Source organism: Fusarium musae, chromosome 6, assembly GCF_019915245.1.
Source record: "Fusarium musae strain F31 chromosome 6, whole genome shotgun sequence".
In the NCBI taxonomy this organism is placed as follows: domain Eukaryota; kingdom Fungi; phylum Ascomycota; class Sordariomycetes; order Hypocreales; family Nectriaceae; genus Fusarium; species Fusarium musae.
The window spans coordinates 3,889,014-3,908,972 of record NC_058392.1 but is presented as its reverse complement, the minus strand read 5'-3'; the positions used below and the strand labels follow the sequence as shown (position 1 = coordinate 3,908,972).

The 19,959-nt window shown below is 49.4% G+C and overlaps 7 protein-coding genes across 7 annotated transcripts; 3 read left to right on the top strand and 4 right to left on the bottom strand.

The window, feature by feature from the left end:
- Positions 1–116: 116 nt before the first annotated feature.
- J7337_009054 (uncharacterized protein) lies at positions 117–4,987 on the bottom strand (the record flags this gene model as incomplete). Its single annotated transcript, XM_044826656.1, has 11 exons — positions 117–534; positions 591–861; positions 908–1,094; positions 1,141–1,526; positions 1,579–2,149; positions 2,201–2,546; positions 2,593–3,188; positions 3,233–3,720; positions 3,764–3,860; positions 3,907–4,358; positions 4,402–4,987. The coding sequence occupies 11 exons, from the start codon at positions 4,985–4,987 to the stop codon at positions 117–119; spliced, it is 4,398 nt and encodes a 1,465-aa protein (XP_044679573.1).
- A 1,941-nt stretch (positions 4,988–6,928) lies between these two features.
- On the top strand, positions 6,929–7,352 carry J7337_009053 (uncharacterized protein; the record flags this gene model as incomplete). Its single annotated transcript, XM_044826655.1, has 2 exons — positions 6,929–7,247; positions 7,291–7,352. 2 exons carry the CDS (start codon positions 6,929–6,931, stop codon positions 7,350–7,352), a joined length of 381 nt encoding a protein of 126 aa, XP_044679572.1.
- A 630-nt stretch (positions 7,353–7,982) lies between these two features.
- Positions 7,983–10,390, bottom strand: J7337_009052 (uncharacterized protein; the record flags this gene model as incomplete). Its single annotated transcript, XM_044826654.1, has 2 exons — positions 7,983–8,785; positions 8,836–10,390. 2 exons carry the CDS (start codon positions 10,388–10,390, stop codon positions 7,983–7,985), a joined length of 2,358 nt encoding a protein of 785 aa, XP_044679571.1.
- Positions 10,391–11,395: 1,005 nt separating this feature from the next.
- J7337_009051 (uncharacterized protein) lies at positions 11,396–12,871 on the top strand (the record flags this gene model as incomplete). The annotated part of the gene is made up of 2 exons (XM_044826653.1): positions 11,396–11,411; positions 11,481–12,871. The coding sequence occupies 2 exons, from the start codon at positions 11,396–11,398 to the stop codon at positions 12,869–12,871; spliced, it is 1,407 nt and encodes a 468-aa protein (XP_044679570.1).
- A 36-nt stretch (positions 12,872–12,907) lies between these two features.
- On the bottom strand, positions 12,908–14,917 carry J7337_009050 (uncharacterized protein; the record flags this gene model as incomplete). Its single annotated transcript, XM_044826652.1, has 1 exon — positions 12,908–14,917. One exon carries the CDS (start codon positions 14,915–14,917, stop codon positions 12,908–12,910), a length of 2,010 nt encoding a protein of 669 aa, XP_044679569.1.
- Positions 14,918–15,652: 735 nt separating this feature from the next.
- Positions 15,653–17,397, top strand: J7337_009049 (uncharacterized protein; the record flags this gene model as incomplete). Its single annotated transcript, XM_044826651.1, has 5 exons — positions 15,653–15,840; positions 15,872–16,215; positions 16,286–16,949; positions 16,998–17,103; positions 17,158–17,397. The coding sequence occupies 5 exons, from the start codon at positions 15,653–15,655 to the stop codon at positions 17,395–17,397; spliced, it is 1,542 nt and encodes a 513-aa protein (XP_044679568.1).
- Positions 17,398–17,970: 573 nt separating this feature from the next.
- Positions 17,971–18,661, bottom strand: J7337_009048 (uncharacterized protein; the record flags this gene model as incomplete). The annotated part of the gene is made up of 3 exons (XM_044826650.1): positions 17,971–17,976; positions 18,027–18,381; positions 18,429–18,661. The coding sequence occupies 3 exons, from the start codon at positions 18,659–18,661 to the stop codon at positions 17,971–17,973; spliced, it is 594 nt and encodes a 197-aa protein (XP_044679567.1).
- Positions 18,662–19,959: the final 1,298 nt, after the last annotated feature.

Sequence of the window (19,959 nt, the reverse complement as noted above, 5' to 3'; positions counted from 1 at the left end):
ATTAAATATGCTATTTCTATGATATGATATGCTGCCTTGACCCATGCGAATGAGATTCTAGAAATAAATGCTGTATCTTAAGATGCTTTCTCAAGATCTTCTCTTAGGCTTCCATCTTAAGCCCTCTTAACACCACTTCCCCTCGGCACCCTGAATAACCAGTAGAAACCCAACGCACCAGCAACGTTGACAAAGATGTACACCCAAAGAAGTCCAAAGTGCCACCATCGATCATCGTAGTCAATGTTGAACCGATGCAGAAACTCCTCCGTAGTAGCAAGCGAGCAATACTGGCAGACATCAGTCGACGAGCGATCGAGAAGGTAGCCACCAGCTGCCTTGACGAAAGGACCCATGTAGTCGCCGCAAGTCATGTTACCAGGAACAGTCATCTGGAGAATCTCGTTGTCTGCACACTTGACGTTGGAGCCCCAGACACAAGTGGACATGATACCGCTGACGATGTAAGTCGCTGGAGAGACACGGTACATGAAGGTCCAGAACTTGGGAATGTCCTTGTAAGCAACACCAACACTGTAAAAGTCAGTATATGCGTGATACATTGATACATTGAGGGGGGAGTGACGTACCCGCAGAACGAAATGGAAAGCATCCACAACAAAGTCGCAATGACACCAGCTTCTTCAGCAGTAGCGATACAAACAATAGCCGCGTGAGAGAAAGTGCTGGTGAAGAGCATAAACATCCAGAGGTACAGGAAGACAAGGAAGCCGCGGATGGCTTGGTCGTCGGAGGTAGTGTTGCGAACAAAGCCGACGGGGTAGTACCATGTGAAGTAGATGACGGCAGCCATGAGGGTGTTCCATGCTGCTTCGACGATGACGTTGGACAAGATGTATGCTGCGAAGGGTTAGATGATGCAAGGCAAGGTATGGTAGAAACGTACTGTTCCAGCGGTAGATCTTGGAAGGTCGCTCACGGACTTCGTAGAGGTCACGCTGGGGTAGAAACATGGGCATGATCTGATCGCTCAGACTCTGGAAGAGAACCATGTACATGAAGATAGCGTAAAGTTGATTCTGCAAGCCTTGAATGGTATTCTTGGCCTCAAACGTGAATCCGATGTAAAGAGACTGCGCCTGTTAGCCAGCATCCCCCTCATGCTCAACTCAGACATACCGATAAGACAATGAGTGCGATCTTGGACCAGATGTACGTAGGAGACCTCCAAAAATGCTTCCAAGTCCTGATCAACACCTCCCGAAACTGTGTCGAGAACGACGCCACAAACTCCTTGTGCTGCGATGCATCACCGCTCTCCAACGCATTCGCGGCTGATCCCCGAGTAGAAGGTAGAGAGTTGAGTCGTGCAAGCTCCTGCTTGACGTCTTGGAACTCAGGTGAATCTCTCCAGATCTGGTGCCAGTCGATCTTCTCGGCTTCTTCGTCGTTGGAGGGCTTGATGATCTCGAGCATGTACTCGGCTGGGTTGGCGTCTTCGGGACAGGGGGGTGCGCCGTTGCGTTCGAAGTACTTGAGAAGAGTCTGGGATTGTTCGCCGAGATCTGGGGATGTTAGTCAGATCTTGATAGGGTGGATGAGGAATATGTGACTTACCGCCGAAGTAAACTGTCTTTCCGCCGGGGGCGAGGAGTAGCAGGCGGTCGAATCTCTGGAACAACATCGCAGAGGGCTGATGAATCGTACACAAGACCGCTTGTCCACTAGTCGTAAGCTTCTCAATAAGATCGCAAATCGCCCAACTAGTCTGTGAATCCAAACCACTAGTCGGCTCATCCAAAAACACCAACAACTGCGGTCTAGCAGCCAACTCAACACCAATCGTCAATCTCTTCCTCTGCTCAACATTCAAACCCTCACCCGGCGTTCCAATAACAGCATCTGAAAACTCCTGCATGTCCAACATGTCAATAACATGCTCTACATATGCGAGTTTGTCAGCGCGGGAAATTTCGGCGGATTGGCGGAGGAGGGCGCTGAACTCGAGGGCTTCGCGGACTGTCATTGTTGTGAGGTGGAGGTCTTGCTGTTGGACGTAGCCGACGCGGTGTTGGAAGGAGGAGTCGGTGGCGAGGCCGTCGATGTGGGTGTTTCCGGAGACAACGCCCATTGTTACGCGGGTTGCTAGGACGTCGAGAAGGGTTGTTTTGCCAGCGCCAGACACGCCCTGAGGATGTTAGTTGAGTTCACAAAGGAGTTGTAGGTGAGAGAGACGTACCATCAAGGCTGTTGATTTACCGGGCTTGACCCATCCGTCTACGTGATCCAGTAATCGACGGTCCTTACCCTTGATCTGGATATCGTAGCAGAGGTCTTCCCAATGAAACACAGAAGCGCCAGCAGTGAGTCCGCTGGAAGGGTTGTTGTTGGCCTTTTCAGCGACGACAGGTCGATCAGTGGCTTGAGTCTCGACATCGCCGTGGTCCTTCTCAAAGTTGGAAGGCATGCGGCCCTTGCGGAAGACGAGGACTTCTCCCTTGTTCCTGGGGGGCTTGGCGTGTTCAGCTGCGATGATGTACAGGATGAGGAAGCCGAAGAGAAAGCCAAGAAGGATACCGATGTTTCTGCAACATATGAGTATAGGTCATGTGAGAGAAAAGGGTTGCATACCGCCATTTGTTGGAGTTGTAGTACTTGAACGACAGGTTGATATACCTATCACCATCGACAACAGACGATCCAGGCTCGGCACCAACAACAGAGCAAATTCGAGAATCTGCGGGAAGGTCATCATACCCTGGCCCCTGAGGAACCATCCCCGCACAAGCAAACTTGCGATTATGAAACTCGCTTGCCATCAACGCCTCAAAAGCATAAGCCAGAGGATTGATATAGTTCATCCATCTCGACCAACCAAGCATGTAATCCGTCGGCATGGTGAAACCCGTGTAAATCATAAGTCCAAGACTCAGAATCGACACGGGAATCATGGCTTGATGGGTCGTGCGGGTGACGCATGCGAGGGTGCGGTAGATACACGACATGACGAGCGTGGTGAGGTATGATGTGAGACAGAAAAAGAAGAAATGTCCTGCGTCGCGGCGGAGGTGGGCCATGAAGTAGATTAACAAGTTGAAGATGATCATGTTGACAGTTTTGTAGGGGAGGTCGATGATGTAACTGGCGATAGCTTGGGCTGATTGATGGTAGAACGCATAGCGGTTATGTTTCTCAACAACGGGCCTTTCGGCGTAGACAGTGAGGACCTGAACTGTTAGTAAACCTCTCCATGATGACAAGGGGGACATACCTCAAGCTGACTCGCAAAAGCATTAAACAACAACGCAAAAAAGATCAATCCCCCACGATAGTAAAAACTCGAACTATCATCCTTCAAGTCAAAAAACATCGTCCCCAACACAACAGCCATGATAAGATTAAACAGCAAACTCGCAATCGTAAACCCCGGATCAGCCAACAATCGTCTCCAGCCTCTCCAGAGGGTGAGTTTCACCTGCGCGGCGTACGAGATGGTGTAAGGAGACTTGGCACGCTGGTTCTTGAATTGCTCGGCGCGGCGGGAGGATTTGTATTCTTCGAGGCGTTGGGTGGGTGGGTGGCTTGCTTCATAGGCGGTTATTTCGTGGAGGAGGGCTTTGCGTTGTGGGGAGGAGTGCCAGCGGGATGCGAATTCTTGGGGGGTTCGGGGGGCAGTGGATTCGAAGCCTGTCCTTACACGGCGTTCTTGGGGGGAGGTCATTGAGGTGAGGAAGTCGGGTGTTGTTTGACGATCGGGGCCTGAATTGTCAGCGTAAGATACAGATATTGGTAGGGGACGTACACTCGAAGCCGAGATTCTCAAAGTACTGCTTCGCTTCGTCGATACGACCAAAGAAGATCTGATGTCCCTCATACAACACCGTAACACGATCAAACAACTACCTCATTAGTATCCCATCTCATAAACTCCATCGAGGTACTTACATCATACGCAGACTGCGGTGCCTGATAAATCGCCACCGCAGCAGCAACACTAACAAGATCCGCCTGCAATCTCAAATTCCTACAAAAGTTGATCGCATTCCCACTATCTAACCCGCGTGTGGTATTATCCCAGCACTGCAGTTTCGCCCCTGTGAGCGCAGCCTCAGCGATACTAACGCGCTTGCGCTCACCACCGCTTACGCCGCGCACAAAGTCACTCCCTACACGGGTATCGACTGTGTGGCTTATACCGAAGATTGCCATCATGACGTCGCGCATCATGGTGTCTGCTTGGGGGCGTGTTACGCCGCCGGGGACGTGACGTGCGCTTACGGCTGATGAAGCGAAGGAGAGGGTTTCGCCGACGGTGAGATGGGCGAGATGGCAGTCGATTTCGGCGTTGTAGAGAACGTCGCCTCGAAAAGAGCGCCGAATGCTCTTCTCGTCGATACCTAATCTTGTTAAGAAAGTTTGTGAGATATGGGAGTAACGTACCTCGGAAGTTCATGTAGGAATCGGGTCCGACTTCGAGACCAGCTGTCTCACCGGCAATAGTCTTCAAAAGCGTTGAACATCCTGAACCTGGTGGTCCAAGAACAAGCAGCAACTCCCCCTCATCAATAACGCCCTCAAAATCTCTGAGGATATCAACGCGTCTCTTCTTCCCGCCGGTTACCAAACCAGCAAGATACTTGACCGCATCAATAGGATAATCAACAATAGTCTTTTGATGTTCCGCCCCAGTACCCCAGCCGTAAACATTCAAGTTCTTAAACGCCACGCCCAAACTTCTCGGCGGCGCAGCTCCAGCGTCAGACTCGAGTAATCTCACAAAAGCTTTCACCCAAGCTCTTGGATCAAAAGTCGGTGAGTTGGGATCTAGCTTTGTGCCGGGCTGGGGTGAGAAGGCGTGCAGTTCGTTCCCGGCTGTTGTAGAGACGCGGGAGAGTTGGCGGGCGAGATTGCTGATGTGTTGGGTGATATCATGTTCAGGCTCTTCAGTTGGTGTATCGGCTGTTGAGTCGGAGTGGTCATCGGGTTTGCTGTGAGAGGACAATGTCCTCGAGAGTAGAGCTGTCATTTTTGATGAGATTTGTTTGAGTAAGATTTTGACTCAAGAGACAGGAAGAATCTATTTAAGCTAAAGGCATAGTATGCGGTTCAGATATGCTTGTTCAAGACCGCAGATGAATAACGTAGAATTCAACCGATTGATTCACACTCAGTCATAACGAACGGAGTCGGAAGAGGATCAATCAAATCTTTTTACGAATATTAATTCTGTTTTCCCCGGGTCCCCGCGGACAATCACCCCATGAAATGCCCCGACGGACTCGGCGGTCGTCATTGGTGAGGAAGTGGATTCGTTACCCACTGTACAAGGAACCCGCGGGTGGCCGAGCATGACATGACATCTCGCTTATGAGGAGGAGGCCTGATTCGGGATAGTTTCACGGAGCGCGAGTTTTGCGCTTTGCGGCTCTGAAACTGACGCAATTGGATTGAATGGCAGGTAATGAATGGGTGAGTCTGGTATAATTGGTGTGAATGTGATGATTCGGTCTTTGAGTTTCCTCCTGTCACGAGGGCTATGATGCTGCATCACGATGTAACGCGTCTTACTCTCCATCGCTCTTCGCTCTTCGCTATCGCGTCACACGGACAGCGAAGAACGAGTGCGAGCTGAACAGGTTCAATTAAACCATCATTGCGAAATCGTTATGTTAGTCAGTTATTCCCACTTGGTTCAACTGCCAAGAGTCTGGATCGATAAGATGTAAGCCACGTTGCACACCATTGGGTAAATGTGTTTTAGGCGTGATGGGGTTCGTCGTACGTTATCTCGTAGTCTGACTTTGTGCGCAATGCAGAGAATAATCGGGCTAATTATCTGCCATGATCGGAGAGATAGATCTGCCGTCTTGAGGCCCGGTCGAGATCGGTCTTTGAGTTTATTTATGGTCAGTGCGGGAGACGCGTTACCCTACACGCTGATGAGATTGGTGAATTTAACCTCACGGAACAGGAATTGACGCTTGGTTGGAATGGCAAAAGAATGCGAAAGAATGATATTGAGAATATTAATACTGTCATAGAATGAACCCGCGAAGCTTTGTTTTTTGGGGGCGCGCCTATGATAGTGAGGCCGTTGAGTAGCTATGTGGCGGACATGAGCAAAACATTAGAATACACTGAAATTCAGCATCGCTGACTTTGGGCTTACATTAATTGATCAAGAACAGAAACGTTTCGAATATAATAGTAAATACTGTTTTTAAGATACTTGATTCTATATAGATAATATTAGCAGACTCTGTCTTGGCCGCTGCTATTGCTTTAAAACTCGTTGCTGGTAATGAGTCTTGGTCTCGACTCCATTACGTGTTAAGCCTGTGATTGGCCTACATGGACACCGCAGTTAGCCAAAGCGTGTTTCCAATTTGCTCGTGAGTTGGCTGGCCAATCAGCTCATGATTCTATAGACCGAGACTCAATAAGCCCATTTGAATAAATATAAAAAGGTCTATAGTAGTAAATCAGATATAGTAAATGCCTTTATTAAATTTTTATACTATAGATATGCTGTCTGGTAATGCGAGTTCTTGCTAAAAAGAGTGTAGGATGTTGGCTGCGGATGAATAATGATCCGCTATTTATAATTCGTTCCGACATTTTGGGTATTTATCCGCAATTTATAATTATCTCCGAAAGGCACCCACGGCGTCTCGTCATGACAGGGAATGTAAACCTTAGCTTACAGTAGCCAGTGCAACTCTGCATCGTAATACAGTACACACAATGCAGCTAGTTCTGCAATGCCACGCAATTTGACTGTTGCATCACGATACAACGCATCTTATCGAGATAAGCACAAGATCTAGTATCCACTCTTGAGTAGCCGAACCGAGGTAGACCCACTTACTCCCGAGCTTAATCCTAATAACTATTTGAAGTCATGAGCATCTCCTATCACCAACACAACTCCATTCAACAACCCTCTCTTTACATCTACAGTAGCAAGATGGCACCAACACTAGCAGAACAAGTGGCAGTAGACCAAGTCTCCCCCGGAGAATACGTCTCCCGCCTCAACCCCATCAGGATGGGCAACGCCATGCCCATAGCCTACGGCGGCTGCACAGCCAGCATCGCCGTCAACGCAGCGTGCCAAACAGCACCCGCCTCCATGTCACTCTACTCCGTCCTCGGGCACTTCCACGGCCCCGCATCAACAGATAAGAAACTCCACTGCAGCGTGACAAACATTCGCGATACGCGATCTTTCGCGACGCGGAGGGTTCAGGTCAAGCAGCAGCAGCCCAATGGGAAGTTCCGCGTTTGTATGGAAGTCCTCGCGGATTTTCATGTCATTGAACCTTCTAGCTGGGATTACTCTGAACCGACGTGCTCGAAATGGCCAAGGGCGGAGGATTGTCCGAATTTAGAGGAACTAGTGAAAGGGTTGTTGGAGAAGGGTAGTATTACGGAGAAGCAAGGACAAGAATTCACAAGATCCTTCGCTGCGAATGCAGATTTCTTCGAGACGCGGTACTGCACCGAAGGCGTGTCCGCCCAAAACCTCTCCGGCGCATCACGACACGTCAAAACAACACAAGACCACCTCCCCATCACCCAAAAGGTATCCGCCGAGTGGCAGCGCGCGCTACACGACCTCTCCACGCCAACCGCCAACATGAGCGCGCTAGCATTCCTCATGGACGGCGGTCTTTCATTCTTGCCATTGAGTCATAATCATTTGTGGTTTGATGACACGGCTGCGTGTTCGACGCTGGATTTTGCGTTGAGGATCTTTGTGCCGGATGTTAAGCTGGGGGAGTGGCATGTTAGGGAGAGGAAGACTAGTAGGGGAGGCGGGAATAGGACGTATTCGGAGGGGAAGTTATGGGATGCACATGGGAATTTAGTGGCGAGTAATACGCAGCAGTCTATTATGAGGTTGAGGGAGGGTGTCGCTGTGCCTAAGCTTTAGATTAGGTTTACTATGTACAAGAAGATATTAATAGAGTAATATGTATTTTTTATTTTCGAGTCCTCCGAGTATGTATGACTCTTCATCAGTCATCGTCGGTAATGAAAGGCTGCCGCCAATAAGATCGTCTGGCGGCATTGTTGCGGATATCGATCTCACGGTCCCGCGCTCCCTCTGTCGCCGTCTGAGCAGGAGTCATCCATTCTGACCCGGCAACCCCTGCAACGTCTGCACTCATGGGTGCGCTATGCCCAGGAGCTAGATAGCCATACAGGTCCAACCGAGCTGAGTTCTCAGAGACAGCGTGATCGTTCATACGCGCCAGAGGAGCTGGTAAAGGATATCCAGGAGTCATCACTGCTTCCGGAGCTCGGGGGCTGGTGTCGACGATGGGAGCGGTATGGTGCTCTTGCGGTGGGGGTGCAGTCACGCATGGTGAGTGTAGATGATCATACATATGTCCGCTAGGTCTGAGATGGGCACTAGAAGAAGAGACACCGGGGCTCTCGACCGTAGGAGTGCTTGGGACGGAAGGATGGAGGACGCCATTGGCATCAAGCGCTGGGATGGGGTTGGGAACAACCGGTACATGATCAAGGCCGTGCCACGGGTTAACCGTTTCTGACCTGGTAGTAGTTGCTTGCGCCGTAGCAGCATCGGAGGGCTGTGTAGGAGTTCCTTGGTTCATCGGCTCAGTCTTGACCCGCGTCCCCTCCTCCGTGTAGTCATCATATTGCGGCATCATGCCCGATCCCTCTTCAGTGTCACTATCATCATCCGGAATCTCAATCGCCAGACGCATGCATGATCCCAGCGGTGGCTGCTCAACCTCCGTACACTGCTGCTCATCCGAGACATCACCCATCGCCGCGTCACCATCTTGATGTTCTGCCACGTAAACCATTAGCCACGCACCTTTAGCTTTTCGGTTGACTTACCTGCTTCTCCCGACTCTTCCTCACCATTCCTCAAACGATCCCTATCCTTCATCCGCAGGATAAACTCATTAACCTGATCTTTATGATCAATCCCCTCGTCGTTAGGATCGTAAGCACGGAACTCATTGACGGCGACCCACCCGATAGCACACTCCCAAGGAAAAACATCTGCGTCGAAGTACATGATTGGGTACTTGCGTTTATAATGGTACTTTTCCCCAGGCCCGTAGTTCTCAGCCCAGTCAACAGTCCCAGTAGCAGGGTCGTAATCATAGCAAACAGGAATATGCTTCTTCAGAAGGGCTGTGTTGTCCATGAGATTCATATCCCAGCCAAACTGCCGAAAACTACCCCAAGGTAACACAAGGATAGCGAAGAATCGCTTCGTCTTCTTCCAGAAGGTAGTGTACACCTCGCCGGGCTGGGGGTCGATCCCAGTGAGGAACTGTGTACTTCGTGTCTGAGGTCCCCCGTTGTTGGAGTGCGAAGACCCGGCTGAGACACTGCTAAGCGGTCGACCATACTGCGCATACGTAGGTCTCTGCGCGGCAAGGTTGTTCCGCTTGGCCTTGTCTTCATCACAGTTAAGAACCCTCGTCCCCAGTATACGAACTGCCTCATCGTAATTGGCGTTCATATGGCCGTGGGTCCCAGCGGTCAAGTGCCTGCGAGCTCCATGGATGGGGTTGTTGCTCACGAAGTGCAGCTTGTGCTTCTTACACTCAAGGATATACCAGAAGCCCTTGTGTTCTGTAATTATGTACTTCGTCGGGGCATTGCCGTCTTGGTAGACGTCATCGAAGTCGATGGCTCGGTCGCCGGTGAGAGGGCCTCGTGGTTGAGGCGCATTCGATCGGGATCGCTTTGGCGGGCGGGGGAGACTCCCTTGAGGAGTATTCGCAGGTCTCTTTTGTTGGGCTGTCGAAGACTGTTGGGTTTCATCTAGAGGTCGGCTGGGGGTATGTATCTCTTGATCCCTCGGTGTAGGAAGGATGGGAGTGGACTCGTTCTGCGCTCTGGGAATCGGCGGGCGGAATGCCTGTAAAACAGGGCTTGCATTCGGGGTAAAGTATGATGAGCTTGGGGCCACTTCGGTCGGTGAACCAGCAGAAGCGTCCAAGCGAGCAGAACTGTTCACAGGCAGCTGTGCACGCTGTCGCCACTTGTTGCACACTTGATCTCCCAACTCAGGGCCGAATGTATCGATCAAATCCATGACAAGAGCCTCCTGCTGCTCCAAGAACAGCTGCTGGTATTTACTCTCTTCATCTTCCTTATCAGCTTCACGTTCCGCCTGTAGTTCCTTAAGCTGGTTAATACAGGACTGAAGGGCATCCAGCCTCTCTGCATCGGATTGCACGCATGCTGAGGCCGCCGCCACTTCAAAGTGCGCTTGCGCTTCCCTGTGCCTCTCCTGATACTTCTCTTCAGGCGACTTTGTAGGATGCAGCAGAGGTGTCCATTGCTGAATGATTTTATGTATCTGGGCGACTCGCGATGAATGTATGCCCGGGGGAATACCTCTGGCGGGGGCCGGTCTAGCTTGCTCCGCCATTATAGTGCCAGTTGCCTAGTTAGTGTCTCCAGCAGTATCGAACGTCGCGTGCTATAATTGACTTTAGAAGAACAGCAATTCGCTATGCATCAGCGACATTGCTAGAGATAAATTGATGTGAAAAGAACGATTCGACAAACAGACACAGCACACAAAAAAAAAACCAAAAAAAAAAAACAAATGAGATGAAGAAAAAAGGAGGCCACTCCCGTAGGCCTTTGCTTTTTTTCTTCACAATGGGCAGCCTGATTCTATGCACGTCCAATCAAAATATTGGTAGGCGGGGAAAGTTGCCGGTGTCTCGACAACCAACAAGCCAACCAAATTGTCAGCACGGTAAGGATCCCTGCAAATTCGACAGGTTTCGTAACGGTGGCTTGCATGGGGAATGTCTTAGACTTGTTGTCTCTTGTCGAAACGGTTGCCTTGTTGTGTGTGCTTACCGTTGCGGACCGTTGAGCGGTGAGATAGTGTGAGGCTGATTGCATAGGCGAGCTAATAGTCAACGCCACCTGAAAAAGTGAGTATGGTCTGATTAAAGATGACAGCCTCACTGCGACAAATGTTACTGTAATAAAACGAAGTATTTAAGTAGATGACCACTTGTTTCTGTCATTTTAACGGTGTTATTCAATCGGGCTGCGGACTGAACAGCTTGAGATGGCCTGATTGATAGAGTCATGCGAAGAAGCGTTTCGCACTATGTAAAAATAAGGTACTTCACGATGCTCATCGTTTGCACACGAGTAGCAGCATAAAACGAGGGCTAGAACGCGGAAGGGCACGGTAAAAAGCCTGTTTTTGACCAAATGTCTGCACAAAAGTGACAAGCAATTTTATCATCAAGCTTGGCACATGTTTTCTCCAACTGATGGGTCTAGGAGACCGCCAGTATAAACCGGGAAAACGGCGGGTATATACTGTAGTCTCTCTTAGTGGATCTTCAGTGAGGTCATATCTATAGGAAACTACCTACAAGAGGGGATTTTGAACAAGGCCATGAACATGAAGATTCTACAAGGTATGAATTTCCTCTTTCTTCTAATACAAAATAAACATCTCTACAGACATTGTGTGCTGAAGTTACTAGACTGCAAGACTTGTTCCTTGCGCCGCATTCGCTGCGACCGTACTACCCCGCATTGTCTGAAGTGCACGGGACGAGGACTGTCCTGTCCTGGATACAAACGCCAGATCCGATGGGTCAACTCGATTGCGAGCCGTGGTAAGTTCAAGGGCCTTCCAGCACCTACTCTTGAACCAGCCACTCTTCCGTCTCCAGAAGCTGTCCCTAGCACAGCCCAATCTCGCCCTCTTGCCCATGACGAACTCGATGAGCCATCCCAAGAAGCGGTGAATCAGTTGTTAGAATATTTCACACTGGAGCTCGCCCCGAAGAACGTATGGGTGCACTCACCAGAGAATGGGTACACGCGCCTCGTCGTTCGCCTGGCGCATACACAGCCTGCCCTACGGTATGCTATCATCGGGCTATCAGCTGCTTACCAAAGCTATGCGTCGGCCAGCACAACGAGCGGCTTCTCGCAAAAGGCCCATCTCAAGGCCATCACATTGATCACTGATCAAATCCGAACCTTGACCAGCATGGGAACCAATGGAAAGCACACGCTACCTACAGGGCACCAAGAGGCTACAGATGCAGTGCTTGCGGCTACCCTCGTGGTGTGCAATCACTCTCTCCTGGACTGTAGCACGGCTGATGCAGTTTTCCACTTGAGAGCTACAAGAACTCTGATAAAGTCTCACTTGACCAAAGGAGCTACTGATAATGAACTTTTCACCTTTATTGCGAATCAAGTCGCAAGTCTTGACATAATGGCATGTACTACCCTTTTTGATCCCGATCTTGTCCGAGATGTCGCTATGCCCAGGTTAGATAGTGGTTCAGTTCCGTTTGGCCATTTTCTACTAGGCATACATAGGATAACCACTGCCTCGACATCGCCAAATACCGAAGGAACCCCTGGTGGTGACCCCGGGTTCCTCGAGGAGCTCGAAGACGAACTTGAACTCGCCAGAGCAGCTACATATATGGCAGTCGGACGAACATTGAAGCCTTCCAGAGACGCCCACCTCTCGGAAACAACTCTTCTTATTGAGGCCTTTCACCAAGCTGGGCTGATATATGCTTGCAGACGACTTGGTGTTGAAAGCATTGGGGGCTTTGAAGAAGTTCACCGCTCTAAATTATTCAGACTACTCGAAAAGGCCATCGCTAGAGGAAGCTATCTACCAGGTCTATCATGGCCTATCTTGATGTCTGGGATTTCTTGTCATGGATACCATGATAGGATCCAACTTGTCCGTCAATTGTGTCACGATCTGGTCAGGAGCTCTCCTTTCCAATACTACTCTAATATTCTGCGCTTTCTTGAGGAGTTTTGGGAGAGTTCAGATGATGATTGGATTCTTGTGGCTCGAGCGTGGGAAAATAGAGGCGAGCCTCTCTTAGCAATGTGAACTTTTGATACCACTTATTAATGAACGGGTTCTATGTTACATGTGGTCGCGTGGGATTATATACTTGTGCTGCTTCTCGAAGATTCTTTCCTCGTTCTCCCAAGCTTCCATGTGGGTGGATATGTGCCAGTCTGTCTTGGTAGCAGTCATTTCAGCTCGGCCGTCGATTGCCAAATGGAGATCACCACGGCCAAACTCTTGACGAAAGACCTGCTCAGCGCGTGCCGACAGGGGATCGTCCGGCCGAACGTGGCAGCTGACTTTGGTCGTTCCACCAAACCGCCAACCGTTGTCTTGATTTTCAAATAATCCTTCGTCGTTGTCATAGACAATGGTGACCTCGTCAGTTTCCAAGTCTCGGGTGATGCTGGATTTGGCCCCAGCAGGACGCAGTACGGCCGCCTTCAGCGGCGGACCATTCACCGCTGGCTCAAAAGGTCTCAATTGATTGTCCAGCGGGTTTTCTTTCCGCATTGGAATCTCTAGTTGGCTTGAAGAGCAATCGATTGTCAAAGTTGGGGCCTCGGGTGACGGCCAAACAATAGGGAAGTATGCAGATGATAGAGCAAGGCGAAGTCGGCTGCCTGCACTGATTCGCTGGCCACATTCGTTCAGCTGGATTCTGACGGTATAAAAATGGCCTGGCTGGAGGTCTTGCAGATCGACGTGACTATCTCGGTGGGTGAGGTTCAATAGACCGTACGACAACTTTGTAACGCTGCCATCAGCCAAGACTTCTGATAGCACTGCTGCAATAAAGGCCCATCTTTTATCACTGGCAACACGTAGATCAAGGTTCGCAGGACCGAGGATATCCAAGGCTTGGGTGAGAGTTGGGCCGTCAAATACCAAAGATCCGATCTCTTCTTCCCTTTGGTCTCCCGGCATATCCCATTCTGTGCCATAAGAGATCCATCTTCCTGCAGCAAATCCGGTGGTCTGAGGGGATTTAAGCGTCAGATACTCCACATTCTGACGTGGTGTGACAAGGAGCTGCCCTGCTGCGAGCCCCATATACATCGGGTCCAGGCTATCAGAGGGCCAGTTGATTTCGGCAACCCATCGCCCAGGACGGTGGTTGTAGAGTCTCTTCGGGCCAACAGTGTCGTTCACGTAACACCTTAGCATAGGCTCTTGCATGATGTTGGTTTCCACACCCTTGAGCCATTTGTCCCACCACCGGAGAGACTCTTGTAAAAAGCCAATCTGGGGACCGGGCTTTGCAAAGTTTGGATATTTGTGAGCCCATGGCCCGACTAATCCTTTCTTTGGGCATGTAAGATTCTCAAGCATCCGGAAGATAGAATTTGAGTATGGATCATGCCATCCACCCACAAGGTAGACAGGGCACTTAACGGCAGCATAGTCTTCGCAAATGGAAGCGTGTCTCCAGAATTCATCTCGTCTTTGATGTCGATGCCAATCCGCAATGTATGGCGTTCCAAGCTCAAGGCGATCCATCCACATTTTGCGCCACTTGTTACCAACGAGGGCAGGATCTGGTGGTGTAGGAGCAATAGAAAACATAGTCGCACCCCAGAGAAAGTTCTCGACCAGCTGACAGCCCCCCTGGTAGTGGACATCATTGTCGTAGCGGTCGTCGGTTGAGCAGATCGATATAATGGCTTTGAGTTCAGGGGGATCAAGAGCCGCGATCTGAAGTCCATTGAAACCTCCCCAAGAAATACCGATTATACCAATAGAGCCAGTGCACCAGGTCCTTGATGCAATCCAACGCAAGACTTGAAGGCCGTCATCCTGCTCTTGTTTGAGATATTCACCCAAAAGAAGGCCTTCAGAGTCTCCTGAACCGCGCATGTCGACCCGAATGCATGCATATCCGTGTGATGCAATGTAAGGATGATTGAGGGCATCTCGATGACTGGTTCCATCACGTTTCCGGTAGGGAATGTACTCAAGAATTGCAGGCACTGGGTTATCTTCGGCGTCTTCCGGGAGCCAAATCAAAGCTGAGAGAATAGTTCCGTCACTGAGTGTGATTTTTTCGTTCTCACGAACCTGGAGAGGTGAGGGCGCAGGAGACATAGTGACGATGGAGGAAGTTGAAACCAATGACCTGTGTATTGAAGGGTTCGTAGATAAGGAACAATATGAGAAAGAAATGCAAGGGAGGGGGAAAAGAACGACCAGATATTGCATTACCCATTGTCTCGGAATAAACAGCCTCTCGTTTACATGAGGCCGTTCGTTATCGGAATGTAGTGGCCCCTTCAGTGTTAGTGTTCTGTACTAAGGATCTCGATAATCTGCGGGGTAGAAGGTGCGCTTCTCGACATAAGATCTTGGATGGGTTAGCATAGAATAAAATAAAGTGGTTCTCTTTTTAATACCCGAATCAGGCCAATGCCTGGAGAGACGAATCTATGAGGTTTGAAACTATAGATTATAAACTAGAGACGAAACATTTGTTCTCGATTGAATATCTCAAATGGGCTAGCATTGGCCAGTATGGAATAGTTCTCTATTTGACACCCTAATTAGGCTAGATCGTAGTGCGGTACATCCTGGCCTTCTCTATTTAATACCTCTAGTGAGCTAGAATAAAGATATCATTCTGTCCTTTGATTCGCTCTTCCTAACCAGCGTCATTATCTCAACAGATGCCGACCTCGCTAACCACAGTAGCGTCGATGATGGGGCAAACTTGGGATGTTGGCCGATGATTATTACAAATATTAAAAGGATGCTGGCTGCCCCATTATCCAGCGGCGAACCAATACTAGGCAACATTGTAGGTTCCTTGACAAATCGATACTTAGAATGGAACTTGTCAGCAACAGTCAGAGCGTCTCACAATATCCCCAGAAGGGAGATGGCGGCCCCGAGACTCTTGAGGTTACGGATGCCCAGAGCGTCGAGGCCGGCCATCTGACCGAGACGAAATTCAGCAGACTCTCGGTATGGGTCACGCTCAGTTTCATGTCAATTGCTGTTGCCTCGGATTCCTAGTAAGTTGATTATTTCGTTGCTCGCTTCTAGTCGGCTGGCACTGATGATGGCTTTTGCTTTCAGCAACGCTTCTGTGATTGGAAGCGTGTCACTCTTGTTTGATGTCTTATACCCAGATGCCATGACTTCATCAATGTACTCTCGGCTCTCGAATTCCTTCCTGATTGGCATGATACTCGGCATGATCCTCTTTGGCTTCATCGCGGACCATTATGGCCGCAAGACTGGAGCTATTGCCACCACCATCATCCTTACAGTTGGAATGATCCTCAGCACCGCCGCCAGCGGGACATCACATACGGGGTTGCTGTGGATGCTGGTTGTTGGGCGAGGTGTTACTGGAGTGGGCGCTGGAGGAGAGTACCCTGTCACCGGTAAGTTTCCCAATGTGCTACGTGCCTGTTGAGGGGAGATGAAGAGTTGCCCTGACACCAATACGTTTAGGCGCTGGTGCCATGGAAGCCACAGACGAGGCCAGCGGATTCCGCAAGCGACGAGGTTTCATATTTGCAATCATGAGTGAAGTTGCTGCTTCCCTCGGTTATTGCTTTGGTGGTTTGGTTCCAATGATTCTACTACTCTGCGTCCACGAGAAGCAGGAAAAGTACGAACTAGTCTGGAGGTTATCCTTTGCTGCCGGTATGCTTCCTCCTCTGAGCATCTTCTACTTTCGCCTCAAGATGGCCGTTTCCACCGCCTATCGCAAATCAGCTCTTCAGAGGCAGAAACAGCCTTACCTGCTGATAGTGAAAAAGTACTGGCGAAGACTTATGGCAGGTGGTTGGACGTGGTTTATCTACAATTGGATTTCCATTCCATTTGGAGTTTTCAGTTCAACTATTGTGTCTAGAGTCGATCCGGGTAATTCTCTGGTTGTCTCTTTGGGTTGGGGAGTTCTGATCAACTCATTCTATCTCCCTGGTCCATTCCTCGGTGGATGGCTAGCAGATAAGATCGGCAGAAAGCAGACTATGACGCTGGGCTTCCTTCTTCAGGCTATTCTTGGTTTCATCCTGGGAGGGGCATATCAATCTATAATAAAGATCTTCACTCTATTTATCGTTATGTACGGCATCTTCTTAACGCTGGGAGAAGTCGGCCCCGGAAGGTAAGTATTTTGCTCTCTCGAGAAAGTCGATTATTGACAACAATCTAGCACCATTGCTCTTGTTTCTGCTGAACCATTTCCAACCTCGATTCGTGGTCAAGCCAACGGGATTATCTCGGCATGGGCCAAAGTTGGAGCAACACTGGGTACTCAGGTAAGTATTGGCTATCTGTGCCCAAATCTAGAAATAGGACTGACTTGGAAAAAGGTATTTACAGCGGTTCTTAATCGCTACACTGATGACGCTGATAAAGGTAACCGGGTTGTCTTTCTTATTGGCTCTGGTTTCGCGGTTGTCGGCGCAGCCGCAGCATGGTTTATGCTGGAAGAGACAAGTCGCAATCTGGATGACGAGGATGAGGTATGGAAGACCTATCTTAGAGATAATAATTGGAGTGGATATTGGGGCGACAATGAGACCGTGGACCCTGCTAGAGTTTCAAAATAAAAGACCTACTAGAGGAAGCCACCTTATACAATTATTCTCCATTTTTGTTACATAGGATACTTTACTTGAGCTTCAGCTATTAAAGCTGTTGTGATATAATACCTACGTTTTGTACTCTTCAGCGCGTCTTACTGTCACATACATGCACGGGACAGCCCAGTCGACCGGGTTTAAACATCACTAGTGCAGTGAATAAATGTCTGTTTGGTAGTATAAGGTATCTAGTATCATTGCTCAAAGTAGAAGGAAAAAGAAGGTAGTCATATTCATACACTCCGCCCATCATCAGATTTATTCTGATAAGCCAATTCCCTCAGACTCTCTGAATCCTCTGTCCTCGAGTTCATCATAGTTTTGAGTCTACTCCTCCTTCCACGCTCCTTATCAGCTGGTTCACTTATCCTTGTTCTCGACCCCCAAAGTCCTCCCTCCTCCAACAACGCTTTACACGCCGCCCAAGACGTAACAGTATAAATAACCGCGTTCCAAAATCCTTGCAGCGGAAGAACCGTCGCGCTCATAAACTGCAAAGGCTTACTAACCTCCGAAGGGTGAATGTGCGAATACATCCTGTTAGCACTAGATGGGATCCACGTAATTAGAATCACCGCAAAAAACAACATCGCGACTTTTGTATACGCCCAAGCCGCACGGTATACATCGTTGCTGGGTCGGATCGCCGGGCGCTGGACTGGTTGGGGCATTGTGCTGGTTACACGAGCAATCGGTTGAGGGGGCTGTTCATCAATAGCATGTATGCTAACTTGATGACCCATGTTTTGTAATTGTATCGCATCGGGTTGGGTCGCCTCGGAGGTGATGGTCACTTCGGTGGTCTTCATGTTATTATTGTTGACGGTGCTTTGGTGGGCGTAGGATAGACCGCCGGAGCCGGAGCCCTGTGCTTTTAGGAGTTGCTGGCGTTTTCGGTAGATGGTGCCACCGGATCGGATGTAGATTGCGAGGGTGATGGCGATTATGACCCTGTATTGTTAGTGCATTGTGACGAGCTGTGAAAGAGGTAGACGTACCATATCGGGCCGTAGAATGTTGCGATGCGTAGCGTGTCCCACGATGAAGTGATCCAGCACCATTGAACTGCGCTACCATAAACTCTCACGCCGTCACCGTTCTTGACGAAGATAAAGACAAACGCCGGCAAGAATGGAATACCGTAGCAGAGTAGTAAATACAGCAACTCCATCTTCCTCAACCGCTGCGCGTCAAAGCGATAATAAAACGCAAGGTAGACATTAATCGCCATCGCAAGGGTCCACAACGCATCAGCGCCAACAAACCTGCACAAATTAGCCAAGCCTCACAATATTGACTGTGTAACGTACGTGTGGAGTAAAAAAGCCTGTATCTGACACCCAGCCCCATCAGGCGCATCAATAAATGAATCCGCCATGATGAAGCAAACACTCGCCATGATGTTCCCAAACGACGCGTAAAACACAAGCCGATTAATAGGTTTGTGAAAGGCGTCGCAGAGACAAAAGGTTGTGATTATGAAGAGACATCCTACTAGTGATAGAACGGAGCATACTTGCTGGATGATGGTGATGAGCTTGACATCGCTGGTTGACAGGCCGAGTTCCATTTCGCAGAACAATTCTTGGATTAAAAAAGCAAGAGAATCCCTAAAAGGACACTCGTATTTTATCCTGGGGGAAAACAAGCCATTGTCGCGGTTTTAAACAGTGAGCACCTCCTTTCATGTGAATTTGCCGAAGGATTGATCTGCAACAGGGAACCCCATATTTGATCGCCAAGGGGAACCCGGGACGTTGCAGATCATGGACCTAAAGGAGTATAAGGCTTAAATTGTCGCTGTTGGTAACGGTTCCAATTGGCGTCATGTTAAATTTCGGTGGGGAGCCGGTAGATGGCTTCTGGATTTTAAGGCTGTTGTTTGAGGGATCAACGTTGGTGTTGCTGGATGGAGGAGGTGAAGCAGAGTGATATGAAGATCAGAGGGTGAGCTGAGAACAGGCTCATAAAGCTTGTAGACAAGAAGCGCATTTGCCGGGGATGACTAAACGCATGATGCCCACGTTAGAGTGCCATCTTCAATATAGAGGACATGTTTCGCGTCATGCACATCTTGGGACACCTGCAACTCTAACAGGCAGGTCGATGTCGACCATGTAATTAATATAGAAATATCTCATGAATGCGAAAAAAGAGTCACTTCTGCCCTGTTGATGAGCTGTTTTGACTGACTCGCGCCTGAGACGCGGTCAGGCTGATTTTCGTTTTACCATGCAAGTGCAAAACAAGAGCCTTTCCCAAATTCGGAAGGTCGGCAAGGGATATTCCCGCCATGTACGCAATGCTGATGGATTCGATTATGCAATTTGAACAGACTCCTCGGCATTAGATGAGATTCTGTAATTTCCAGCGCTGACATGTTATGGGGAACAGCTTGTAATGGGCCAGTGTATGGCAGTGAGATCGCGGATCGAGAGAGTTGCCATAGGAGCAGTGACTACTTTGCGCGGGAGCAAGTGAGGCCCCTGTAAGATACCACTGTAAGGGCATGCATGCGCTGTGCCTGAG